Consider the following 27,240-nt stretch of genomic DNA (forward strand, 5'->3'; position numbering starts at 1 on the left):
GGTTCTACCGTATTATGCGGTAAAATTCAACAATGCAACTCTAAATTATTCAATAACTCCGATCGACAACATTTCACTGCAAAACATGTTCGAATCACAATCTGCACCAATGATTCGATTTATCCAATAACACCGGAGTAACACAGACATACACAAGTGACATTTCAATTGAAGACATTGGCTTTTGAAGATAATTACTTTTGACGTACAACTACATAAAATATGCACAACGTGGTTGCGCAGACGGCATGGGTTTTTGTTGTGTTCACTGTGCATTCTGAATAAGGACATGACCAATCGATTGAAATGTCAATTTATTGCGGTTCTCAATTAATCATTCCTATTTTATATGCCAAATGTGTAGTCGAACACATTTTTATTTTCAATGTTTTTTGGTGTATTGTTTGATTTTGTGTGTTTTTTTTTCATCTTTGCAATGCTCATTGAATACTGAACAATGTTTAAAGAAAATAAGTTATGAGTACCTCGTAAACATTTTACACGTACTCTTTTCTTAACCATGATAACACGTTCTTCAAATGATTTTCATTGATAAATAGTTAAGCGACATACAATTTGTTTGACACAAACAAGATGTTTCATTCTTCGAAGGAAAAAAAACACGTGAACTAAGCCCAAAAGTAGGTTTCACAAATACAAAAACCTCTGCATTGCACCGACAATGGATGCCATTGCATCGCATTTCAAGTGACTGCATGAGTCTTTTGTTTTGAATTTCATGTTGCACGTCGTCAATCTTATCTCGGCCGCTTTATTATAGTTTGTTCTGTGTCACTCCTCACATTTATAGCTGTAAACAGACGAGCCTAGGCTGAATTTTTGCTGTTTACCAACGCATAGTATTAATAACATTGGCGTAAATCCGTTGCCAACTCACAAAATGAAGATTATCGCTTGCACTATAATTTTTCTGTGTTTGTTGATAATCACAGCAAATAGATCTTGTTCTTTTTGCTGCTTCAAGCATTTATTACGTTATCGAACTTTAATGACTTTGTGTAATTCCATTAGGTGTTGTCTGTGTGTTGGGCTATTTTGTCGACGGTTTCATTCATGTACAGTGTCCGCCTACGAAGCTACTGTCGATTACAATTTGCATGTGCTCGTTCACAGCATTCATGCTGCACCTCCAACGAGTCATTAACAACGACCAGTAGCTGCCTCTTCGCAGCAAGGAAACCAAAAAAAAAACATTCATTGGTGGAACTCTATTTTTATCCAGCATCGTTCGTACAAATTTTATAATCTTGTAAATTGTTGATCATCAATCCTGTTCGACCAGATCCAGTAAACAATGTACAGAAAAGAATCAATGGGGGCTTTGCTACAATATATGCAGTTTATGATGATGGTGTTGTCATTGGTATCAAATCATCACTTTGGTGTAAACTGTTCTGTTCCATTGTAATGAATTTACACCGACTGAAAATAGATGCCTATCTGAAAAAGATATAACTGCAGTCGGCTCCGGTGTTTTGAATGGATTTACGATGCAACTTGCAAGTGAATGAAATTGTGTGTAGGCATTTGGGCTTGGAACAGTCACACAGTATGCTGTCAAGAAGCAATGAAAAACATTGGCACATACGGCATGAATGCAATTTCATTTTATTTTGTTGCAAGCGATTCGGCTTTGGGCTTAAAGTGATTTAAACATACTGATAACCACCGTCTCAAACAATACAGTCAACTTCGTTTTCCATTGAGGCAAAATCGCATACAGATTCTCTTGTCGAGAATTTCAATTAAATCCGGTTTTGTGATGTCAGTCTCAAAAGATTACAACTCAACTTCCTCTGGATTTCTTTCGATAATCGATGTCTCTGTACGACAAATTGACTCTGCTCTTGCGAATATCGCCTAGAATGAACGTGCGACGACGGCATGCGATGTAATTCGCTATTTCGAAGGTGACAATGTTTGAACAACTGCAGGCTATCGATCGCCGCGTATACTTCCATCTCTATCCCTCCCTCCCCCCTCTCTCTCTCTCTCTCTCTCTCGATTTTGCTTTCGTTTCGCTTATCGTATTCTCATTTGCTTGTCTACTATCATCACACGTAAACACAGATACGTAACGCAAACCCACACGCTCTTTCCCAATAGAAGTGAACGTGTGAAATGGCTGGTAATTGAGTGCGTTCGGTAAGGTGTTGGTCCCAACACGTCTCACGTAAATGTTTTTATTGAATTGTAATTGAATGAAGTGATCGGTTAGATAGTGTGCGCGTGTTTCTTTTCCATGTGTTTACGTTACGATAACTTCGACGATGTCGACGACTACGACAACATGTAAAACGAACGATTTAGACGCGTTTATTGATCGTTTTTACCGTCATCATTCAATAGAAACACGCTCGCGTTGCTCAAAGGGAACCGAATGAAATTAGTAGTGCGTAAACAGCAATTTATACAGCTCCACCGTCAAAGCGATTCAATTTCACGTGAAAGTTTCGCCGAGATTTTGTGAACGTTGTTTTCGAATTTAGTTGCATACGAATTGTAACGGTAATGCTGCACTCATATATGAGCCTCAGCTTAGTATATGTGCTAATTTCTGAAGCGGAACTTGTCAATGCTGGTTTTATGGAACAACATCTAAAATGTGTTTTTTTTACGTTTGTCATTACGCAAAGTGGTTTGCATTTTGTGAATTACACTTTAGTCAATGTGTTTAGTACCATTTAGGCATTTAAAAGTTGTAGTTTTTTGCATTTGATTGAAATTAGTTCTCTCGAATATAAACACGATTCACTCCATTGATTGTTTTTATTAATTTAATTTTTTTGTCTACATTTTTCATCAAGGTATGGCATGGAATTTTCGATTTTCCACACTGAGCAAAAAGGAAATGGGTCCAATAATGGTATTGCCGCGACATCCACACTTCGAAATATCCGCTTGGCTCGAGATGCTCGACTTGCCGCAGTACAACAGTAAATATCTTCAACCAAAACCACATTTAGTATCCTGATGAGTAAAAGCATTTTCCTTTTTTCCCCGATTCCGCTGCAGAAAGCTTTTCCAAGTTCATCGGTGTGGAGGAATTGATATACTTTTGCGAAGCCGATATCAAACAACTAGGGGTTCGAAACTCGGCTCACCGGGCGCGTATCGTATCCAGTTTGGTGGCGTTTCGTGATAAATACGAACATGGCAAGTTAAACAGAGAAAATAAATCGTCACCGTTATCGCATTTGCATGTGTTTACGTCAATTATTTTCATATATTTGTTTGCACATATTGAGAGTCGATTTTTGTTTCAACCGATCGCTTCATGAATCATGATTGTGTGTGGGAATTTGGTTCGATTTGGCAACAACACACACAAACTGTCATACGTGCAAATCAGCCCATTTAGAAGTCGTATGCTAATTCTTGTTTTTTGTGCAATCGTGTGAATATTTTTTTTTATCTTTATTCATTCGCACCCATGCAATAAAGTTTGCTTCAGCATTGACGTACAGAACACATTCTAGTCAGTTGATGAAGTAGTTTCGTGAATAAAACACTCGATTTAAATTAGTAAAAAAGTAACGTGTTACAATGGAGAAAAAGGTTAAAAAAACGAGAATAAATGAAAAGGATAATCATTTGTCATCGGATTCCTTAATTTCAAGTGGAAGAATGAGTGGCGCGGAGAGAAAACAGTGTCGTTTCACTTATTTTTGCTGTTTATCTGGTAAAATGTCTTGTGATTGATGTGGTGAAATTAAATTTTTGATTTAATTGGCATAAGATCTTTGATCTGTTTTGATATCTAAAAATATATTTGACCCATGGTACTTCTATGATCCAAATTTCGGAGAAAATCCTTTGAAGAATGAAATTTACTTGAATAGAATTTGAAATTGAAACTTTGGACCAAAGACTTTGGTAATAAAACACTCTGTTTAAAAGTACCTCATTTAATTGGTTTTTTTTTTTCTAAATCTTGAAACCGTTGAATCGAACTGATATAAAAGATTGCTATCAACCATTCATTGATGCATAGAAGAGAAAACAAAAATGACTCAATAAAAAGTAAATATTCATTTTTCAGGTTCATCAAGTACTGTGACTACCTTTAATCGAAAGACAACCGCGCGAAAAACGCAACGCTACAGTATGGTTCAAGACAAGAAGCAGAAAGAAACCGTACCAATGTGAGTATATTTTTTGGTGCATTACGTTTGGTACATTGAGTTAAATGATTTCTATTGAGTTAAAAAAAATGGTCGCGTATTGACAATTCCATTTCCCTCGTTGCATACATATCGAATAGAGTTCAGCCCTGTTCGGTTGTAAATCGTCGGTTGTATCGGATAGAATGCGCACTCGTGTTTTGCGCATTTCCAATCGATACGTACGTGAAAATGCTATATATATATGTGTTAAGTGTTACTATCGCAAAACCGAGCATGCATGTGTATTGCACGTTGCCTCTTCATGTTTGTAAAGGCGATAATATTTACGAACCACTATGCGAATCATCCTTTTGAAAGATTGATTGCTTTGAAGATGCTACAAACGCGGTTTCTCTCGTTTGACTGTCTCCCTTCATTCTAAGTTCATTGAATGGAATTGAAAACGGCAAGTCTCAAGGCAGTCCATTTGCAGTGCCTTTGACTCTGTTTGCTCTAAATTAATAAAAATTGATTCATAAATGAAATAGCCAATAAAAAAGGAAAAAATCGTCCCATTTGCATTCAAGACATCCATTAACGACTGTTTATGACAGCGACCAAACATTCAATTTCGTTGTTTGTTGCCGCTGCTGCTGCTGACGTTGAACTTAGTCGTGTGCCTGTGTGCAGTAGTAAATGAGCGTGTGGTTAATTGAAAAAAAAAGGGAATTGCAACAACAACAATGAAAAAAAAAACATGTAGCGAAGAAATGGTGCCTCGAAGTAGTGCACATGCATGTGTCGCACACAAGTCACTCGCAATGTTTTCTTTTTTTCCGCTGCTTTCGTCAGTGGCATTGTAAACAATCAAAGTTGGATGAACTGCTACTGGATGTGAGTCAAAGAGTATTGGCTGAGCGAATGTGTGTGTGTATGGGTGACGTGGTTGATTGTGTGCGCGCGGGCTAGATTGAACGGTGTGCATGTGTGATTGTATTGGTACGCGGAGTGGTTATACTCTCTAACAAAGACCGTGAATCGAGTTAAGGCCTGGGGTCTCAATGTCTAGTCTTCAGCGTTTTATCCTTTTGTACGGTTGTGTGTTTTTGGCGGGCGTACGCGCTATTCGCTTTTTTTCTTATTTCATTCTCTATCTACCAGTTTTGCATTCGAGTTTGTGTTTTATCGTTTTTATTTTGTACATTTAAACTTTGTCGTTTTTCGTTGCACAGAGAAGAAAAACACTGCCGTGCAATTGTGGTAATTGTAAAAAGTGAAATGTGATTGAAAGCAACAAGAGAAGTGAAATTACCTACGAAATTTTATGTATTGATAGTGACTTTTATTTGCCATAAAATGACATCCTTCGGGGATTCGATCGTTTCAATGTGAAAGGCGTTTTCCAGTCGTAAAAAAACTCATTGCAAATTTTCAAGAGTAATTCATTCATGTGAACATTAGCATTATCAAGTGAGAGATTCTCTTCCCGAGAGTAGTGAAGAAAAAAAATCGAATCAAAGGGAAAAATTGTCAAGTGCAACGAGTGTGTGTGTATGTATGTGAAAAATTAGCATAGCAAACATCATCTTTGCTCAGCAGACTCTTTTAAAGCCAAAAGTTTAGAAAATCTAGTTAGACTCGAGCTCAATAGAAAAGCAGTTCATAAAAGCGAGTGGATTTTTTTCTATATCAACACCATCGCATAAGTGACTGATAGTTTCGTCGAGATTTTTGTAACAAATTTGCGGCGAACAAAGTGAAATCGAATCGAAACCAATCTAAATGGCAATAAAAGGATGAAAATGTCTATCGATTGATTTTTATGTTTTGATTGTACGCCTATCGCTAAATTGTGTTGAACCCAAACAAAAGAGAACGAAAATCGGCAGACATGAACGAGCACAATTCAATGGGATACAGTCGTAACACAGCTACTCCAAATGGAAAATAAGAAGAAGGTGTGTATTGTGTGCCTATGTCTTTTTTCTTCTTTTCTGCAAATTCAATTCTAACTCTCTCACACTCGTATGTGTATATGTGTGTCTCTTCTCTGTCTCGAATTGTTGTATCCATGCGATACAGTCTTTTGGGCGTTTATGTTGCGGGACGATTATAAAACGTCTCGATGATTCCATTTCGTTGTTGTCGACTCTTTTTTTCGCTCGTTTTCGCACCCGCTCGCTATCACCATCCACAATTCTTATTGTGTGCGTTTTTTTTGGGGGGTTTCGACTCCAAATGGCAAAATGTAAGTGTTATCGAGTCAAAGTCGCTTTTCATGAGGCGTGAAACGGTGACATTCGAATGAAAAAGATTCATTTCCGCTAAGAAATTATTATCCATAAAAAACATTATCGACTTTTATGCCATTCTTCTTCATTTGCCGCGAAGCCTGGCTCAAACTAAGTGGAAATGAACAATTCTGTGTCAGTCGACGTCACATTGTAATCTTATTATTATTTTCATTAATTCAACAGACAGACGCTTTTCGTGTTTCTTTTATTCACCCAAAATGGCCTGCAATTTATTCAAATCGCTGTTTTGATTGGATTTTTTTTATCCGAGCTTAACATAATTTGATCTAAATATTTGATTCTACCTGACATCAACCGTTTTACCTACATTATTTTGGTATTCATTCACAGAAACAAAAAAAATCAATTTGCACTGCAGCGCAGAAATAAGGTATCAAGTCCTTGATGTGGGTTTTCGATTAATAATAACCAACAGTTTTTTTAAAGGTAGTCATTAACAGACCATTTTGATTACCATTTCGGTGTTCATTGGCTATGTTTTTGCTCGTGTTATATCAGCCGTTTTTTATTGTTTTCGGTTTTAACTCGGAATTAGTCACTCAAACCGCTTATGTCACCCGGTTTTAGGTGTTTGCGTGTCAAAAGCCATTAAAAACACAAAAGTTTTCGTGGTTCCTTTTGCACCCGAACACATTTGACACAGAAAAATGTCAGGAGTTTGTGTCTTTTCCTCTCTCTCTCCATATCGCACCTATTTTACGACCGTTCTCATTTGGGTATTCCAGTTCGTTGAAGCTCGAAAATAAATCGATTTCATTTCATATTCATGTCACGGCAATGAAAATTTCACAAAAAAAGAGAAAAAAATATATCATCGGTTAAGTGTCTGTGTCACAATGCCTGGGTTTATTAAATAGAAATAATGAAGCAATTACCGTATGATTGCGTCAAGTCTGTTGTGTGGAACTGCATAAATCCTTGTTTATTTGAAATCAATTTAAATATTTATCATGTGCTTGGCGTCGCATATGCTGTGTACTAACATCAAATGTAATCAAGGAGACTCTCATAAAAAATAGAGAGACCACTCATCGGATTATACCGTGCCATTTACATTAATTGTTGGCGCTACCGCATCATCGTATACCATATTTAAATGAAATGGTATAATAGTTCTTCAGTCCGTTTGTACACTGTTCAACGTACCTGCTGCCGTTGCCACACACAAACATACGGAAGACGCATTGGATCTCTATGGTTATTATTTAAGTGCATATTCGATTCGAGTTTTTTGTTGCTTCGGATGAACTGTTTTTGCTCTATCGCACAATGTACACACCGAAACGCCTGTGGATATGTGACGCTGCATAAGCCATAATACCATTTGCATAAATGTATAAATTTCCATAAAATTTCACTCGATTATCCTGAAGTCTGTTGTCTATGTAAATGTGGAAGTAGAAAGAGAGAGAGAGAGAGAGAGAGAGAGAGAGAGAGCGACAGATAACGGACAGCGTTGCTAGGCGAATGGTTTTTGTTTTGCGAGTGTTTTGTGTCATTCAAGCCTTGGAGGTGTTTCGTATACTATGATAGTCTCTTTGGAAATTCGATTCAATCATATTATCAGTTTACCAGTCCAACGATTCCGCAAGTCATTCAACATTTCGACTCTCTCTGTCTGTCTCTCTGGGCAGACGATATTTATTCCGTTGTTCTGATTGTCGTTTTGTTTTGGGGCAAAATTCATGTCAAATGTAATCATGTTTATAGCGCTCTTCATTTCAGTAATTTCTCGTAACAAGACTTATTTGGCACCGTGTGTGTGTATGACTACTGGCCTGGATGGCTGTATGGCTGACTAAATAGCGAGGGTGAATTAAACATTAACTGAGTGTTTCGTAATAGACGACAAGATAGATGTGTAATCGATAACCACGTATGTGTGAGGGCGACGCTTGATTTCGGTGCAAATGACACACGCCGTAGCTTCCGAATGACGTCCGAAGACGACACTATAAATTTTATTGACGCCTCCGTGCATTTGCATCCCAAAACGAGCCAAGAACTTTTTGTTTTATTAAATTTAATTAAAATCGAATTCATGAAACGTGAAAACGAATCCATCATTTGTGCTCATTTCATCACGGGCGGTCGAACGACTTAAGAACATCCTCACTCTGTGAGTTAGTGTTGGAAATTCGATTTAGCACGGCTGAAAAATCACACACAGCCAATCACGCAAACAATTTTGCACAAATAAATCAGAAAAAATGTGAACAAGTCCATGTAATCGAATTTCTTTTCACTTTCACGTTGTCCCTTTTGCTATTGTGCAAAATGTCGAATGGATTTTTGCCTACAACCAAATTGATTTATAACGGCAACAGATGTTTCTCACTGTATCGCAACCAAATTCAATTTCCGCACACATTCTTTCTACCTTTCAATGGCATATAGTGTAACGCCATGTTCTTTTGGTGGAAGGTTTTTTTTTTTGAATACCGTAATCGTTTGTCATATTTTCCAGCTAGACGCTATGTACTGGCTTACGAGGAGAGGGCTCTTTAAAAATGCACAAGCTCAAGATTTTCAATTTCGTTGCATGCCACACGTACATAGAGGTCTACGGTTGAGAATGAATGAATCGCGGAATGAATGGGAGAAAAACACGGCAAACCATGTTATTCCATTCAACGAAAGAAAAAAACTGGATTGATTCTATGTTTAGAATGAAATTCACCCACTTTTCCACTTTTTCTTCGTTTCCATTTAGTCAATGTTTGCGATTCAAGATCAAAGCTAACAACTCAACCGAATCGCAAATAAAAATCGATGCCATCTATTCCCCGTTCGCTTGAAGTGACAAAGCAAATTTAATGAAGCCGAGTGTCAAACGCAACACTTGTCAATGTTTTCTATTTTTCAAGTTACAAACTACACGAAGACGATTACAATCAATTCGCTGTGCAAACATTCCATTGAACTTGTTACAAAGTGGAGCTTCGATTTTCCAATATCATCCCCATCATCGTCGTCATTGGTGCTGAAACGAACGATGATAGACAAAACGTTGAAAGCCTTTTGACACGCTTCAATAACATTTATGCTTGAATTTGATGGACGTCAATATTTTTATTTCGTCAATTTTCTTTTTCTGCCTTCAGAAGATTTATCGGCAACTGTCAATCAACCGAGGCAAACTATTTCAACTTTTCTGATGGCGTTTGCAAACACGCAATTCGATTATAGACTTTTATCGAAATGTTGCCGATGAAATGCCAAGATTTATTCGGATGGAATATAATAAAAGCTAATTTCCGTCATATTTCACATTTATTTCATTTTCCTTAAATAGTTCGTCTAGACTTGGGATCAGATGCCATATGCTCGTACGCTATGGAATTTTGTCGATTTTCTTATTCGCATCACTCTTGGCCGCATCCTTTATGCATAAAGAAAACTGGTTAACGTCATTGATGATTCTCTCAACGGGGAGAAAAAGAAACAAAAAGATGCAAGCTGAACGAAAAGTTCGTTTGGAGTGTCTCTCGTCGTATTCTCTTGGGTGTGGTCAATCGATTTTTTTTAAATGTTTCTTTTTCTCGCCTCACGCTCCTTATGTAACTAATGTTCAAACTTCAAATTGAAGACAAGACTTCAAACAAGACATTGCACAAAAAATTGCTCTAGTCACTTGAGAACTGTGCATGTGCACTCAACTCGAACCGAGTATCAAAAATGCCAAAGCACGTCTCACGACACTCTTGATAGTTGTTCGATTTAGACAAATGTTCTGTCGTCTGTATCGAGTCTTTTTTTCTTCTCGATCACGTCATTGATGATGTCACATGAAGAATGGCAGAAGAGAGATAACCGAACAATCAGAATAAAAAAACTTGCAAAACAACCACATTTATCTTCGTCGAATTTTTAGAGCACGAAAAAAAAGTTTAAGGGCATCTCAATCAGTCTACACCAATATTGAACGGAGAACATGTTCGATGGAATTGGGTTTGAAAAGTTTCTGTGGGGTATGTACAAGTACATTGTAAATGCTGTATACAGAGATGAGTATTTTCTCTTCTTACGTCAATGGAAGCAACCCTTCTTTTCCGTTGATAATTACAAAAACCAAAAATATTATACCACGATCTTTTTTGTATCAAGAAGATGAATCGTGAAAAATCAACACAATCACATTGAATTTTGGCTCACTAAATGAGCGCAGTCAACTGACATAAAACCGTTTCTTTTTTCAAAGCATTTACTTTGTTCTCATTTCAATGTGGCCAGTTTATTTTTTCGTTTCACTGTTCCATAAAGGGAAAAATGGTTTTGAACAATGGTTTTATTCTCCTCCACGACGACAACGATGAATAGCATGAATATAAAAACAGCATATTATTTAATATGTTCTCTTGCCCCACCATAAATCCGCCGAAAGTTTGCCGGGAATGAAAAATCGACCGTAATAAATTCAACGGAATTCAAATGGGATAAGTGTGTGGCGCTAGTGAAACACAGATTTCACGTAGCGATAGAAAAAAAACAGAAACGACTCTCATAATGCCGTTACGCCGCGTAATATGCTGCTGAAGGAAAAATCCATTCAGTAAACATCTCTTGTGCCACACTGAAAACCGATATTCCAGCGTATTTGCTGCATTAAATAGCAAAAAATAATGAACAACGAACAGCGGAAAACCATTACAATGGATTCATTTCAATGCAAGTGCATTTTTTTTGTATACGGATATTTTTTCCATCGCTTTTTTTGCTCTTCCTTTGTTGTTGATCTTTAATATCTGCGCCGGGAAAAAAGTTTTCATTTTATCCACAAAGTGGTTTTTCAGTGTGTTTCGCTTTGGGGGCCAAAAGAGCGCAATGCAACAAATTCTCAACATTTTTGACATTTGCATTCATATTTACAGCACATACTATCGTTTCCATCCACATTTGCCTTTGCATTTTTCATTTCGTTCGCATTTTTATGAGTTTTTTCCGTCTGCATGGGCGCTGTGGGTGCGTGCATAATGTTTTCGGCATATGTCGGAACATAGCCTCTGTCTCTTACATTTTATCTTCTCAACATTTTAAAACCGAAAATAAATCGGAGATTGTATCTGAATCAGTTAACCAGTATATTGAAGATGAGAGCAAGTTTGATGGAATGGTTTTTGAATCAAACATGTCCAATATGGAATGATACTTGATACACGACGTCAATCTGTATAAAAAACAAAATGTTCTTCAATACAACTTGGTTGTATGCTTTTTACTTCAGTTTCCTCGAATCTCAAAGTCAACCGAACTGAGCCAATGGTACTCATTGTTGGTCGCTCCAATATTCATAAATCGGCAAGATTACAATGTACAATTCTAAATTAAACCATGAAAAATGTAATAAACTCGATTAAGACAATGATGGGCTGGTTTATTGTAAGAAAATTGGTTCATAAATACCTAAAAATTACAAATGTGATTTTGACGGAATTACTCTACCGTTCTATTGTTAACACGTACTTTGATTACAAGGATGTAAATCATAATTAAAAGGACGAATAATTATTCGTCCTTCATACCTATCAATTACCAGCAAGGCACTACGTAAGCAACGATTTTAAAACCAAATGACTGAAAATTTGACTCAATTTGAAATCATTAATGACTATAATTAATTCACCCGAAACTCTGGCAAGTCATGACAAATCGGCCGTAATAAATTCCATGGAATTAAAATGGAATAAAAGTGTGGCGCCTGATAAAAAGCGCAGTTCGAAAAAAACGTTCCCGTAATACCGTGCTAATGTGCTGCTAAAGGGAAGAAAATCCATTCGGCAAAAATCTCCTTCATACTTTACAATTTTACATCTGAAACCGATATTCCAGCATATTTGCTACATTAAATGGCAAAAATAATGAACAACAAAGAGCAGAAACCCATTAGAATGGATACATTTCAATGCAAGTGCACTTTCTTTGTTTGTGGCATTTTTTCCTGTACATTTTACTATTCATCCTTCATTGCTGATCTTTCATATCTACGCTGCTGTGTTGAGTCGGCACAAAAAATTGTTTCCATTGCATCCGTTATTTCGGTTGGAGTGTGTTCCGCTGCGGGGCAAAAGAGCGCATTGCAACAAATTATAAACATTTATGACATTTGCATTCATATTTACAGCTCATAATATCGTTTCCATTCACATTTGCCTTTGAATATTTCATTCAGTTCGCATTTTTCATGAGTCGTATTTTTTTCCTCTTCCGTTTTTGTTGTGGGTGCGTGAGCAATATATCTGCACAAAACTTCGACTCAATCTTTTACACACTCACACACACATAAAACGCATGCACGGCGGTGGCAAAGGGGAGGGAAAAAAATGATTTACTTTTTGCATAATACATAAAACGTAGACAAGCAATCAGAAATTATTTTCGCTGCGTTGGCCTAAAACGATGACGGCTCGATGAAAACGAGCGGCAAACAAATGACGCAGCTCACGGTGTCTCACTCTCCAGGGAAAGACTGTGAGGGGTGAAGAGTCACTTATGATTCATTTTGATGATTCGACCGTCTTTTTGTTATTTCACATCATGTGCAACGCTCATTTATTCTATCGTCGAAAAGATTGAAGGATATTTGAGACATCACTAAAGGGGTCGTCACTTCATTTCTCAGTGGTCTCCCTCCCAAAAGAGATGTATACAGCAAGCGCCAAACAAGTGTATGGAAATGACGACAAAACCTCATTACGCCATTTCATATAAATTTGGAAAATAAACGACACGTTTTCACTATTACACCTTTTCTGGTTGTTCAGTCGGTGTAGAAAACAAAAAGCATTTTGATTATTTTCAAGCATCCTTAATTTTGCCGGTTTTGTTCGTCGTGTTGCACGCATCACACACACACATTTTAAACGGCAGTCAACAACGTTTGCTAAATGCGTTTTGTTTTTCTATTTTGTGCATGCACAAATCCAATGTGAGGCTAAATTAATTATTTACGTAAATCGTAGAGAAAATGTGGAATGATTTTATGTCGCACTAACGAGAGAGGGGACTCGATTGTGCTATGCACAACGATTTAACTCTAAATCAAGTCAGAGAAAATATGTAAATTTGCATTTGCTTCGTTATTTGCTCTTTGAACAAGCGCACACGGAGGAGAGATCGGATGAAGAGGGAGAGAAAGGAGCGCAGGAAGCTCATCGTGTGATTGCATAATCATTTGAAACCATTGAATAACAACCAAACAACATCGAACTGAGCCAAAAGCAAACATCAAGGCTTAACTGCTACATACATTACCACGGCAAACGGACCAATATTTGTTAAACACAATCGGCTGCACGCCGTCAAACCCCAAACCCTATTCCGAGAGAGAAAGAGTTGAATGTCATTTCGAAATGGAGTGGATCAAGACAATTGATTCAATGGATCGGAACCAATTTTGCGTCATCATGACGACGGAAACGAAATTAGTTGGCAAAAGTCAAATGAGAGTTTAAATAGCATTTTCGAAAACTTTCGACATATTTCGAATGGATTTTGAAGAATGTTCAATGTCTCTATTCATTGAACATTCAATCGAAAAGGGTAGACTAAAAACTTTGACTATTTTGGAAAATCGAAGAAACTACTTTCGACATAAATCCATTGAAGTTTCCAATTTTAAGCTGCCAAAAACCGAAAACTTTGCAATCATTTCTTCGATAAACAAATGCAATTAGTCGACATCATTCATTAGCCCATTTGCTTGGGCAACGTGTAATTTTGGAAAAGCTTTAGCCCACAAACTATCAACACAAATGCAAGGCTTAAAATTACGATGTTGACAAGTGACTTTTATCGACTGCGCTTTCAGCATCTTTACGCAGCGTAAAAGTTTTAATTAGAGCGCATTTGCTTGCTTTTGCAAGTGTGTACGAGACAAATTTGACTCAATGAATATGAAAGCAAAATGAATTTCATTCTGAATGCTTCCTTTCATCATCAGCACAGCGCTTCATTGAAATTATGTACATGAAGTGTCCCGGTAACCATTCAGACGTTTCCTTTGTAGCTGCTATTTGTTCGCCTAACTTCAGTTTTACGGTCGCTGCTAAATGAAAATATTTGTTCTGATAAATATAAAGCACGACTAGTACCGGAAATACCGCTCTGTTGAAACTTTTTTTTATTACAAAACAAAACACACGACAAATAACATAAAAAACATGATATAAATTAAAGCGACGCCGGAGAGTTAGACAAAGTTTTTATTTGAAATGGTGTTGTACAACGATGCGACGATAATTTGCACGTAAATTTCGAAAAATAACAGCTCAGGAGTGTGCTTGAATTAATCCAAGTGACAAGTTGTGTTCCGACGATTAGAAAATCCGTTGTTTGAGTTCAGGATGAGTCATTAAAAAGTGATTCATTCACCGAATGTCTAATTGGTTTCGAAAAGAGAAACTTTTCCATTTTATCCGCTTTTCATTGATTCAAATACACATTTAAAAATCTCTAAACATTCTCTGGGCTACTACGAGAAAGCTTCATAAAGCTACGGAATAATTAAAATGAATGTATTTAAATGGTTGCAAAGGGTCGTTTTTTATCATTCAGTTTTCTTTAGTTTACTGGGGATGTACCCACCAAGTACGTTGTAGTATATTAAAATGAAACTTTCTTGTTTGCAGATACGAGGCACTAAACACAGCGGAAACCAAACAAAAACAAAGTAAAAGTCTGGGCGATCTATTAGATATGGTGAGTGGCATAGAAAAAAGGGAGAGGAAAACAGTTTAAAATGAAAGATGCTTTTGTTAGCGACAATAAGCGCAAATGAGCATCAGCAGCGGCACATTGTGTTTTTGTTAATGGAAAATAATAACCGCTTTTTTTAATGGTATTTTCAGGAACAACCAGCAACAAACAGAGATGCAACAAACGGCGGTAGCGGTGCATCGACACCAATTACACCAACACAAGAATCGATTGCACTGAAGAAGGCGCTCGAATGGGAATTGTCGTTGGATAAAACCGATTTACGTTCGCATGCATGGTACTATGCGTCAATACCACGGCAACGTGCCGAAGAACTTGTTGAAAAGGAAGGCAACTTTCTCGTGCGAGACTGTGTGTCACAGCCCGGCAACTACGTGCTCACATGCATGACAAAGGGATCCATTCTACATTTTGTCATAAATAAGGTGAGTTTGGATAACTTTTTTTCTGCGTCGATGACTGTTTTGAGGATGAAACACGTCTGAACCGTTGCTCTGCTGCCATTCAAAGTCGATTGAATGGTTATTCTTTTTTTTTTTACGAGAAATCGATAAGCAACGGCAATGTTTACCCAATGAAGTTACGAAATCGGATATCATTGCTTACTCTGTGTCATTCAACCGCTCCACTATTTCACCACCGTCACTCCCCCTCGGTCGTCGCCAATGGTTCGAATAGTGTACCCAATAAAATCCATCAAATCCCACTCTTGAGCAATATCGTGTGTAATCTAATTCTATGTAATAAAATTCCGGACAATAATAGAATTGGCAAATCAATAGCATGAATGTCGTTCGCAGTCTGCTGGATTTTATTTTACAATGTCTATCAAGTGCATGTATTGTAATACGAATCATTGTCATGCTCAAACAAATGATCGACTTACGTCAGCATCTTCAAGATATACCACGAATCAATGTTACAACATCTCCATAGACACAGACGTTTTATTATTTTTGTTTTCAAAACATACGCCCGTTGAAATTTTCCATTCTGACGCATGTTTTCGAATGGTATTTTCCACTGAATGCTCTTGATTCATCTCCGAAATTTGATTTATTCTGCCATCCAATTAACCGAGAAATTGGCCGCGCTTTTTTCGTTGTCTCTGTTATTTCCACATTGAAATTCAATTATTCATATGAAAAGCATTGACATTGATTTGCATATTTTGGCGAATTTTAATTGAATCGTTTGCATTTTGGTTTAAATTTATTGTATATTTTCATTTGTTTGGTATATAGGTTTTAATTCAGCCCGACACAGTGTACGAACGTGTGCAATATCAATTTGAGGATGATGCATACGATACCGTGCCCGATTTAATTACATACTACGTTGGCTCTGGTAAATCAATTTCGGCCGCATCTGGAGCACGCATTCGACATCCGTGCAATCGCACATATCCGCTATCATTTTATGCAACCAAATATGGAATCAACCAATCGATTGCCAGCTCACGAGGTGTCAGCCCATTGAATTCACCATCACTGGTTAACGTTGGCTTTAGGTATGTTGATTGAACAACAAAATTCTATATGGATGTCTGTTGGATGCATTTTCCTTTTTTGTTTTTCATTGAACTGTAAAATTCCATTCATTTCAATTGGCCAAAAACGCAATCAATTATTCAAATTGGATTATTTATTTTTTTCGTTTCTTTTCCAAATTCAATTTTCCCGTATGAAAAACAAAAACCCAATATTAGATATCCGTCATATAGCCAGCTAATTGGCATTAACCATTCATATCATAGTCCACGATCGTCCCCACCGCATGTCAAACGAGATATACCACCGCGACTACCGTCGAAAAAACAACGATCACATTCGCTGACACCCATTCAACCCGGTCAAACCATGACCGCCTGCTCTATCATTCGCAATTCAAATGAAAAGTATTGCAGTGCCGATGGCGTTGTACGAGGTTAGACATGAATGAATTATTCATTGAATCGTTTGAGTGAGAATTGAACGGAAAAATTCTTTTTCTACTACTTTAAATTCCATTTTCCATCATTCAATCATCATATTCTTACCGATATCCATTACTTGTTCACAGAGAAAAACAGCGAGTCGAATGGATCGTTAAATAAAAAGATCGAAAAGCATTTAATTCTGGAGGATAAGTGTAATATTGCCAAAGATTGTGTGGATTCGCCAAATGAGAATTCGACCGATGCACTTAACCGTGCAAATATTGGTCATTTGTCGTTTGGCCGTACATCATTCGACGGGCCCATCAATCACAGTCTCAACACACACTCTCTGCCTCGGCATAATGCAAACAATGGCTTTCGTGGTGGCATTCAACGCAATTTGATCCATTCACGAACGGCCAGTTTAACCCGTGACGGTAGTCTTGATGGATGTACATTTAATCGGTCATCGTTTCGCAAGCAGTTTGAGGAAGAGGAAGAGGCAATCACACCGACCGATGAACGAATTACCTCACCACCACCAAAACCAAATCGTTCGATGCTAAATCTGCGACATGACAGCACAATGACACTCAAAGATCTGCCACTGGATGGTGGGCCACAGTTAAATCGTGTGGTATCATATCATGCGAGTGGCTCAGATTCGGGCAATGGGTCAGGTGATTCAGCACAAAGTTCAGCGGCTAATGATACACTCGCCGAAGGATTTCAGCAACCACAACGTGTCGGTGGTGTTGTTATTCGTAACCCGAAATTCCTATCAAATTCCGCTTCATCGACGACACTAAAGAGCTATGCCGAATTCGATTACACCGAGATTGAAAATAATTTAATGGCGATGGAAATTCCCGAGCTCGAACAATGCTCGAAATTCGATTTGGAGAATTTCACCACACTTTTATTGCCAGCAATCGAAAATAAACCATTGGACAACGATGCATTGAACACGATCCGAATAATGCTGAGCGAAACAGCGCCACGAGTTATTGCCAATCACATGAGTCGCATCGATTTTAAACTACTTTTGGACGGCGCTTCCAAGACTGAAAACAATGAAGAGAGCATTTTCAACTGCAGCGGCATCGAGTTGATCACCTTGAGCCACGGCGAACAATTTAGAAAGGACTTAATCGAACGCACTGAATGTATACGACTACTAGTTGCTGTCACCGTTTTAACATGCTCCGATGATTCGGAACGAGCTGAAACGATCAATAAATGGATTCAAATTGCGACTGATACGAAAACAGCACTGGGTAATCTCTATGGGTTTAGCAATATCATGCTGGGATTGTGCATGCCACAGGTAGGAATATAATTGTGATGTTTGGTGAAGAAAAGAAACGGTTGAAATAAAAATGAAGATAAACATTTTGAGAATAAACCAAGTCTAATAAGACGTTTCGCATTTTTCAGATTGAACAATTGGAGTCGACCTGGTATATGCTGCGACAAAAGTACACTGATAGCGCATTCAATTTTGAAGCCAAGCTAAGACCTCAATTCAAGAATATGAATAGCTGTACAAATCCTTTGGCGCCAAACACAACAGTTCCACACATTTTACCATTCATTTTGCTAAGAGATCGAACTGTCACCGATATGCTAAACCGTGAGAACCTTTGAAATTATTTAGAAGTATTTCCATTTATAGACATGGACAAGTTTTCAATTGTTTTCACCCTTTTCAGATATGAATCAACCTGGCCCACCGTCATCATTGGCAACGGTTTGCATTTTGCACTGGGAGAATAGTTCAGCTGACTTTGGTCTAACAACCGTTCACGCACATTTAGAAGCACTACGAAACTTCAGCAACAATCTTACTTTGTATCGACGCAACGCACAAGCCGTGCTCACCGACAATCGGATCGATGAACTACTTGAAGATTCTTTCAGGTATGTACAATAAATAATAAATGATAACTCAGGTACTTACTTTGAACAATTCCAAGAATGTTTTCCAGCTTTAATCAAAATTTTTGCATTTTCGCAATGGAACCAAGTTTTTGTTTCTTTTGCAATTTTCTGTGTTTATTTTCTGTAATCTGTATTCTGTTGGAATGGCATTGTTTTCATGAATTTCATTTTTGCATCGTCAAGAATTTTGAATGAAATACTTTTCGTATTAAGACATTTTCAACGCTGAAATGATGAAATACTTTTCCGTTTTCTCTTTTAGAACCGAATTCCATATGAAATTCTTATGGGGCAGCAAAGGAGCGCACGCTCCAGCTGTTGAACGGCACACAAAACTTGGAGAAATTCTGTCGCTAATGGCACAGAAATTCTGTGGAGGATCAAATTCAACCCTTAATGGAGGTCAATCTGGGTAGAACAATGCACAAATTCAGTAATTTCACATGGACAATAAAGTGATAAAACCGAATAAATCCAAATGAAATTCGAATATCAAACTCACCCTTTCTATGTGCAAAAATCAACATAAACTATGTAATAATCGCTCTACATGTCATGTGTATGGCTAAAACTTAAACTAAAAAATGTGAAAATTGATGGTAGAATTTAAAGCACAAACGCCATTCGTTTGGCGAAACAAAATATGTTCGACAATGGAAGAAGACGAAAAAAATGAATCGAAACTAGTCAGAATGCCCTTAAAATACCATATTTGTAAGACGAAAACGTGTATTGGTTTTGGAAGAAAATCCAATTTATTTATTATTTGATGTATATTTTTCTTTATTTGATATCGTTCAATTTCAATTTTATCTCTATTTGTTTCCCGATTTTTGTGATACTAATAATTTTAAGGAGAGTTGTTGTTATGTTAAATTATATTGAAAAGAAGACAAAAACCAAGCAAAAAAGATGGTTTTGGAATAAATTATGCGTATCTGTAGAGCATACACTGTGTTGACACACTGGTAGCTACAGAGAATCAATGGACAATTGGACATAGCTAAAACAAACCCTGTGTCTTGCGTATCATTTATAAACACATTGACTGACATAGATTTCGGAAGCAAATCATCATCGGAATTATCGAATAACAAACTAAAATTAAAGAGAAAAAAAAATAGTCTAATTGTTGCGATGGATCAGGCATCACATTTTTTTTTTATCAATTCGAACTAGAATTTTCATATTGTACGGATCAATTGTTTCATATATTATGAGAAATGAATTCGGTTTCGGCAAGCAGACAATTTTGCATCTTTTCATTCAAACTTTATCAGCATACGGAAAAAAACTGCCGCACTTTCGAGGGCTCATTTTTGACGTCATTTTTTAAGCAAAATAGTTAGAGTAGAAATTTTTAGGGATTTGTACAAAATACGAAGAAAAAAAAACAAAACATAGCACAAAATTAACAGCAAACTATTGCGTATTTGCATGAGATAACACACCGTAGTTGTACCGGTGTAAACCGACATGAAATTTAATCAAAAGTAGCATTTGGAATACCTTAGTCACATTCCTAGATGCTTTTCGCCGAATCAACGCATTTCCTTCCCCTTTTTGCACTCGCACTTCGACGTACATTCCAACCGAACATTTTACGTACAGAATAATTCTTCCAAACGCAACACGATGTTATGACACAGCAGTTTTTTTAACGCAAGCAAAAAAAAAATTAACGAAATTTTCCTACACGAGAAAATTGTTTTAAAGAGAAAGAGGAAAAGAACACCGATTTGCTAACGCAAACAGAATTTGTAATCCAAATAATATTTATTGAAATGTAATGTTAGTCTTAGGTATTATGAATCCAAAATTCGATGAATATCCACACACAATAAATCTTATTCGATACATTAGATGGAAAACTGCAACTTATTCGAAATGACATATGCATTATTTATAATCAAATTTACAAATTAGTCGCAAAAATAATAAAGTTTAAATTCATAAATGAGATGGTTGTGTTTATTTTTGGGTTTTTTTTTCTTATTTAGATAATATTAAATGCATCAAGCAGCAATGCGAAAGCTTTTAGACATCTTGAATGATATTTAGAATTAAATTGTAGATACCGCTGATCTGACTTTCATTCTAGGAACAATTTTATAGTAAAGTGTGTGCAAGTTTGACTTTGTGTGAATCGCAGCGTCGTATTGTGATGAAGCTGACGTTGATTTCGGTTGATGCCCATTTTGTCGCTAAGTAAGCATACTCTTCAACGTAGATTGTCACTTTTTGTGCTCCCTTCAGATTTTTGCGTTCTTTATTCAATGCTTGGAGGTCGATTGATTTTTCTTTAAACCACCCTATTTCGATCTGAACCAAATGCGGTGAATGACGAATGAACGGCAAAATGTCATCAACGGATGTAGTCAGAATGAATAATCGTTGGAGGTTAATGCATAAGTTTGGGATTTCGGTCACGTTCAATCCTTCATTGCGTATTGTAGTCAAGTCGGCATGGAAACCCAGTTCCTTCAAGTTGGGCAGTGATGGCAGCAGGACACTCTCATGGATATGCAGAGTAACTAGACCTTGCAATGCAGCTAGTTGATCCTTCGATGGGCTGTTCCATAGGTCGATGTGTAAATGTTTGTAAAAACCACGTAGGTGAAGTTTATTCAAAGAATCGATGAAATCGGATTCACGTTCCGAAATGTGTTCAATGGTCAAGTCATCCAACTTGATATTGGAATCAATCAGATAGCGTCGAATTTTCCCAACATTGCATCCTTCGACCGTAAGATTTCGTACATTTGGATTCAGCTTGAAAAATCTGTTCAATTCATCGCACAAAACTGGACCCACTAGCTTTAACCGTTCAAGTGTTGAATATTTTTGAAGAAGGCGATTTTTGGCCATACCGTAAGTATCTAGAAATTTCAAATTTACACACCGTTTAACAAAATGTTCATGAGCACGCCCTTCGAATTCGCAGAGTTTCAATGAAATTTCTTCAACCGTTTTGAGAGCACTTCCTAAAGTGTTTATAGATGATTCAGTTAACGTGGTGTCAAATAAATCAATGCGCTTGAGTGACTTGCAATTTGATAGGAGGTATGCATTCGATTCAGTTATTTCGCCTGTCCAATTGATTATCTGGACATATTCACTGAAATCATTCAATATGGGTTCGTCACCGTTTCTGCAAAATATTCTGCGTTTTGGGTAGTTTTCCTTGAAATACTCGCCGGCGACCCATTTGAAAGCCTTGCATGTGCGACCAAATGAAAGAACATCTTCCAATGACAGCCAATCGAAAATATTGTCCCAGCAATTGGTGTTTAGTTTGAACACCTGTGGTTGTGGTCCGCCGTACAGTTGAACGTACCATTGAATTTTGCGGGCAATAGCAGCTTGGTTTTGGTTTTGCTCTACGTTTTGCTGTGGACTGTTAACTTCCATGACGTTTGGTTGGCTCATTATGTGGATTCAATGTGTGCTTTGGCGTATGCGTTGAACAAATTCAATCTTCTAAAAATGAAAAAAAAAACAAAGAAATTAATTCAAAACATCTCATAACGATCATGTGACATGGTTCATATTAATCCCAAGTTTAAAAGTTTATTTGTACCTTTAACAAGCCGTTGAGAATTCTTTCTTCATGCGAATGAATGATGACTACGTCTGAATGCTGACGACCGTTTTGTTTTGCGTCCTTTGGTGTCGGTATCGATTGATTTGAAGCAAATTTCACGCTGGTAATTTCACTGTGCTAAAATCTATTGAAAAATAAACACATTGTTGGAGTAAAACAGTTTTTCTGTGATCAATTTTCAACTTTTAATTCTATTTGAAAGCAAAATCGAAGGCAAGTGTTGATTTTTTTTTTCTATCGGTGCGATTTATTCTATTGATCCGATAGCAACAACAAAATAATCATTTGTCAAATGGTAATGCATATTTAATCCAATTCAATGGTCCTCACACAAAATGATGATGCAAAAAAATGAAGAAAAAACGATGCACTGTGTGCTTACCTCGAAATACGACATGTTCTAAGCAAAAGGCGCCAAAAGTGCACTGTGATATATGATAAGTGAATCAAGCATTTAAAGTGATGATTTCGACCGACTTGAAGTTGGTCCAGTTTCATTCGTGATGTGTCAAAATTTGCATACTTTCAATCCATGAATAACAAATTGAAATAAAAAATGCATTGATGAATATTTCTGTCTGGGATTCATGGTTAATACAAATTGAAAAAAAAAATAAAAAAGAAAACCGCCAACCAATTTTAAATTCTCAAAAGTCCACTTTAATAATAATTTTCGTGCAAAATTATTACATGATTTCTGTCTATCCTCTACATTTCGAAATAATATTGAATAAAGTTATAAAAAAGGAAATATAAGTGATTGTTTCTTAAATAATTTTGTGGGAAAAAAAGCAGAGGAAAAATAAGATTTTTTTTCATGTTCAATGTTCTTGTTCATTCAATCGATAGTAGTTTGTACTATTTCACATATATATCAACAGCATTCTGTTATTTAAAACTGTTTCCAGAGTCGCTTCGGTTATAAAAAGAATGCAGACGAAAGAAAAGGTCCGTACATAAAATAAAAACTAATTGGATTCTTGCAGGGGTCGAAAAGTAAGTGAGGTAAAGTATTTTAACTGATGTAAAGAATTTCCAACAATAAAAATAGAACTGTTTTTCTTTTTTCTCTTAAACTGCAGGCAACATGTGGATCGGTGTAGCGAATTTGAAATCTTCAGGGAAAAGTTTGCTTGCGTGTGGATACATCAGTTTATACGATTGACGAATGGTTACGTCGGCCACACCGGCAATGTCACCGATTTCCTTTTGGCTTCGTTTTTGCTCTGATGCCTGTGATGCCATGTAAATTGCAGCGGCAGCCACTGATATCGGCGATCGACCAGGTACAATGTCCATTTCGACGGCTTTGCGTGCGATATGTGTCGCTGCACGTTGAACCATATTCGGCAGGTCTAAACAAAGCAAAATAGAATGCATTTAGTTGGTTTTCAATCAATCGAAAAGAAACCATATGATTTACCCAAATTGGCGCAGAACCGTGACATAAAGTCAGCGGTGGTGATGAGGTCAACAGATGTAGCAAGTGCTTTCAATGTGAGTTTGAAGCAACGACCAATTTCCTTCTTACTAATTTTGCTCACTGCACAGATTTCCTTAAATGTACGTGGTACTCCCTCCTGTCGACAAGCTATGTACAAACATGCTGATGCCTTAGCGTCGTTCGAACGACCCTTGAGATTTTTACCGTCATGCACTTGCTTGAACAGATTATTGGCCCGATCCACGATAGTTTTTGGCAAATTAATACGGTCGGCCATTTGGGAGATTTCCTTGAATGCGGCAATCAAAGCACGGTCTGAACTGCTCATTGTTCGACGATTCTGGTATTTGGCATCTGAATGAAACAAATATATTGAAATAAAAATATGTCAATATTTCCACTGATGCGTTTCCTTACTTCCAAATCCATCAAATGATGCTGAACCAGTTCCTGGGCCAATCATGGTGGATAAATCGCCACCACTCAATAAAGGATTCTCGGGTCCACCGACACGAGATGGATCGACGCCAGATTTTTCATTGCTGAATGTTCTCCATTCAGAGCCCACATCTATAACACGATCGCCAACCACCAAACCGCATTCCGAACAAATCATGTCGCCTGCTCTGTAATCTTCGATCAAGTGTGCTTCTGGATGTGCATAGCACACAACTTTATTCATCATACCCTCAGTTCTGAAAAAAAAAACAAAAACAATGAACCGAATAATTTTAATTACAAATTGCTTAAAAAATACACAAATCTTATCAAAATTCGGATTTTTCGTGGAATTTCACTGTATCATACATAAATAGGTCCTGTGCTTGCTCAGCAATGAGCGATTTCTGAGATGCGTCAATTGTGACGCAAGAAGTGAAAGCGATTCGTGTCGATTGTTTGTAGAGCGTGCATTTTGTTTTTATTGCCAATATATTCTTTATAATTCCAATCGATAAAAACATTCTGTTTCCACATCTGTTTTGTTGTGTTTTATTTTTAAAACGGCCTATTTTTGTATTCAGACAATGTGTGTTGTGTTGTGGCCATTTTTCTTGGGAATTAAATGTTCCATTTTCGAGTGTCTCACATCATTAAAGATTCAGCATGAATTTGTAATGCGATGTATTTGCTTGTTTGATAGCAAAAAAAAATCAATGAACGAACATTCATGTCATGCGTCTCGTGGTACGATATCTCGTGATGTGATATTGAGACCAAAATACCGTTAGTAGACTTTGGTTGGGCAAAATATTAATGGCACCACTTTAAATTGATCTTTGATGCAAATATTCCCTTGGATTTTCTTTCTACTTTTTTTTGCACACATAATCACATTCCGAGACACGCAGCAAATATTTTCATAACATGTTGTAATGCGCCACAAAAAAAAACTTTCAACAATTTCTGTTGATTCTAATACTTTTCGGTTGTTTGTTCTCGTTTTACGATGCAATAAACGATACGAAATAAACAATTTTACCTTGAAGTGCTAGCCATTTTCCAATGTTGTGTATGTTTTGTCTGCTATTCAAGCAAATTCACTTTTTCTTTTTCGTAAAAAAACGATATTCACGTATTTTCCCTATCTAAATAATGCATAAAACTATGCACCAATCTAATTGATCCCAAGCTGCTTAGAAAAAAAAACACAAACGTTGAGTTTTTTACGGATTTTTTTATAAATTAGAAAATGTGAAAAATGTAAAAGAAACAATCGCAGCAAAACTTGGGATTTAAGTGCGCTCAACACACTCGCAACACACAGTTTACATATTGTATTGAAATATGTCACAGTCAATTTTATATAGAAATTTGCCGAAGGCGCCATCTACGTTTCACTGTGTGCACAGGGTGAAACAAAGACAAGTGAATGGAATGAATGGAAAAGGAATTTTCGTTGGGAATCGACAAATATTGGCTAATTTCAACTCGATATTGCTTTGATTTTTCATAGAAACATTTTTTAATACGAATTTGCAGGAAAAACTACTGTATTTTCATAAGAATCGAAATTAAACATTCAACAGCTTTCATTCGACGTCCAACAAGTTTGTTCAACCATGCATCGGTCTTTCTACTTGGTTTGACAGTCTGTGAGTGTTTGACATAACGTGACAGTTTGATGCTTTTACAACATAAACGTTTAGCTTTGCTATTTATTTGACTCGAACCCAGACGATTTACATCATCTGAATATAACATCAAATCAAAATGGTAAATTCAAACGAAAATATTTGAGTTTTTTTCCCTTGAAATGAAGCTAAATTTCTCTTTGTTTTCTTTCAGCTACCACTTTCCTTGTTGAAGACGGCACAAAGCCATCCAATGGTAAGTATTCTCGGTTGTACATCTATTGATTTTACAATGACTCAGTACCGTCATTCTGAATGCCGGTTCTCTCGTTGCACGAAATTTCAACCTTCAATTCCATTTCTAGTTGGTCGAATTGAAGAACGGCGAAACATACAACGGACATTTGGTGAGCTGCGATACATGGATGAATATCAATTTACGTGAAGTGATTTGCACATCAAAGGTATGAAACAATTTCATTTTTCTTCGTTTCGTACGATTTAGTTTCCTCTTAGATTTTTTTCGAGCAACGAATTTATTCTTTGCACGAATTGTGAATGAACTTATTTTCTGTTCAATTATTTTATTCTGGGCCAATTTTTTATTCTGAGCAAAATCCATTGACTACACTCTTCCGCTCCTTTTTCGCAGGATGGTGATCGTTTCTGGCGTATGCCTGAATGCTACATTCGTGGCAGTACAATCAAATACTTGCGTATTCCGGACGAGGTGATTGATATGGTGAAAGAGGATGCCCAAATGAAGGCACGGAATCGCCAGGAAATGAAAGGCAACCGAAACCAACAAAACCAACGACAAGGCTTGGGACGACCGGGCCAAGGTGGTAACCAAAATCGAAACACATTTCAACAGCGCAACCAGGGCAATCGTCCGGGCAATTTCCAACACAAAAAACCACAGCAACAACAACAGCAACCAAAATGAACAAACCCATTCACATGTGAATCATTTATTATTTTTAATGGAAATCATGATAAATAAAAGCATAAGAATTTGAACCTTCTAAAATAATGGATTGGTCTTTTCATTTAGCATAGCGCATATGTCAGCGGCGAGACAATGCGAAAAGTGTCAAATACGCG

The 27,240-nt window shown here is 37.0% G+C and overlaps 4 protein-coding genes across 10 annotated transcripts in view; 2 read left to right on the forward strand and 2 right to left on the reverse strand.

Annotated features, from left to right (window-relative positions):
* Window positions 1-20,029, forward strand: part of LOC129565147 (breast cancer anti-estrogen resistance protein 3 homolog) — a 31,819-nt gene extending 11,790 nt beyond the window's left edge. For 2 of the 7 annotated variants that reach the window (XM_055439677.1, XM_055439675.1), the window contains exons 2-12: window positions 2,829-2,957; window positions 3,037-3,177; window positions 4,064-4,166; window positions 15,070-15,139; window positions 15,289-15,582; window positions 16,402-16,667; window positions 16,866-17,083; window positions 17,219-18,402; window positions 18,513-18,708; window positions 18,788-18,995; window positions 19,279-20,029. In XM_055439677.1, the coding sequence (XP_055295652.1) occupies window positions 2,831-2,957; window positions 3,037-3,177; window positions 4,064-4,166; window positions 15,070-15,139; window positions 15,289-15,582; window positions 16,402-16,667; window positions 16,866-17,083; window positions 17,219-18,402; window positions 18,513-18,708; window positions 18,788-18,995; window positions 19,279-19,432 (2,961 nt within the window). In that variant the 5' untranslated portion in view covers window positions 2,829-2,830 and the 3' untranslated portion in view covers window positions 19,433-20,029. Of the gene's footprint in view, window positions 1-2,249; window positions 2,530-2,828; window positions 2,958-3,036; window positions 3,704-4,063; window positions 4,167-5,374; window positions 6,086-15,069; window positions 15,140-15,288; window positions 15,583-16,401; window positions 16,668-16,865; window positions 17,084-17,218; window positions 18,403-18,512; window positions 18,709-18,787; window positions 18,996-19,278 lie in introns of those variants that run through there. The other 5 variants (XM_055439676.1, XM_055439678.1, XM_055439679.1 and 2 more) reach the window with 5 other exon arrangements.
* Window positions 20,030-20,773: 744 nt separating this feature from the next.
* LOC129565148 (uncharacterized) lies at window positions 20,774-23,072 on the reverse strand. The gene is made up of 3 exons (XM_055439683.1): window positions 23,003-23,072; window positions 22,597-22,744; window positions 20,774-22,496 (listed from the first exon to the last, which is right to left on the reverse strand). Exon 3 carries the CDS (start codon window positions 22,443-22,445, stop codon window positions 21,126-21,128), a length of 1,320 nt encoding a protein of 439 aa, XP_055295658.1. The 5' UTR covers window positions 22,446-22,496; window positions 22,597-22,744; window positions 23,003-23,072; the 3' UTR covers window positions 20,774-21,125.
* Window positions 23,073-23,257: 185 nt separating this feature from the next.
* On the reverse strand, window positions 23,258-25,865 carry LOC129565149 (transcription initiation factor IIB). Its single transcript, XM_055439684.1, has 4 exons — window positions 25,545-25,865; window positions 24,482-24,759; window positions 24,044-24,418; window positions 23,258-23,975 (listed from the first exon to the last, which is right to left on the reverse strand). Exons 1-4 carry the CDS (start codon window positions 25,559-25,561, stop codon window positions 23,692-23,694), a joined length of 954 nt encoding a protein of 317 aa, XP_055295659.1. The 5' UTR covers window positions 25,562-25,865; the 3' UTR covers window positions 23,258-23,691.
* A 292-nt stretch (window positions 25,866-26,157) lies between these two features.
* On the forward strand, window positions 26,158-27,169 carry LOC129565151 (U6 snRNA-associated Sm-like protein LSm4). Its single transcript, XM_055439686.1, has 4 exons — window positions 26,158-26,278; window positions 26,351-26,392; window positions 26,502-26,600; window positions 26,789-27,169. Exons 1-4 carry the CDS (start codon window positions 26,276-26,278, stop codon window positions 27,080-27,082), a joined length of 438 nt encoding a protein of 145 aa, XP_055295661.1. The 5' UTR covers window positions 26,158-26,275; the 3' UTR covers window positions 27,083-27,169.
* The last annotated feature ends 71 nt before the right edge of the window (window positions 27,170-27,240 follow it).

The sequence above is a fragment of the Sitodiplosis mosellana genome, unplaced genomic scaffold (genome assembly GCF_009176505.1).
Source record: "Sitodiplosis mosellana isolate CC-2019 unplaced genomic scaffold, AAFC_SMos_1.0 Smas_scaffold_2, whole genome shotgun sequence".
Classification (NCBI taxonomy): domain Eukaryota; kingdom Metazoa; phylum Arthropoda; class Insecta; order Diptera; family Cecidomyiidae; genus Sitodiplosis; species Sitodiplosis mosellana.

What these genes read in the sequence shown, in the direction of transcription:
- LOC129565149 (XM_055439684.1), bottom strand. An exon ending in ATCATTTGATGGATTTGGAA is followed by an intron (nt 24,419 to 24,481) that starts GTAAGGAAACGC and finishes TGTTTCATTCAG; the next exon opens with ATGCCAAATACCAGAATCGT. An exon ending in ACGGTTCTGCGCCAATTTGG is followed by an intron (nt 23,976 to 24,043) that starts GTAAATCATATG and finishes TGCTTTGTTTAG; the next exon opens with ACCTGCCGAATATGGTTCAA.
- LOC129565151 (XM_055439686.1), top strand. An exon ending in CGGCACAAAGCCATCCAATG is followed by an intron (nt 26,393 to 26,501) that starts GTAAGTATTCTC and finishes TTCCATTTCTAG; the next exon opens with TTGGTCGAATTGAAGAACGG. An exon ending in AAGTGATTTGCACATCAAAG is followed by an intron (nt 26,601 to 26,788) that starts GTATGAAACAAT and finishes CCTTTTTCGCAG; the next exon opens with GATGGTGATCGTTTCTGGCG.
- LOC129565148 (XM_055439683.1), bottom strand. Translation starts at nt 22,445, where the DNA reads ATGAGCCAACCAAACGTCATGGAAGTTAACAGTCCACAGCAAAACGTA.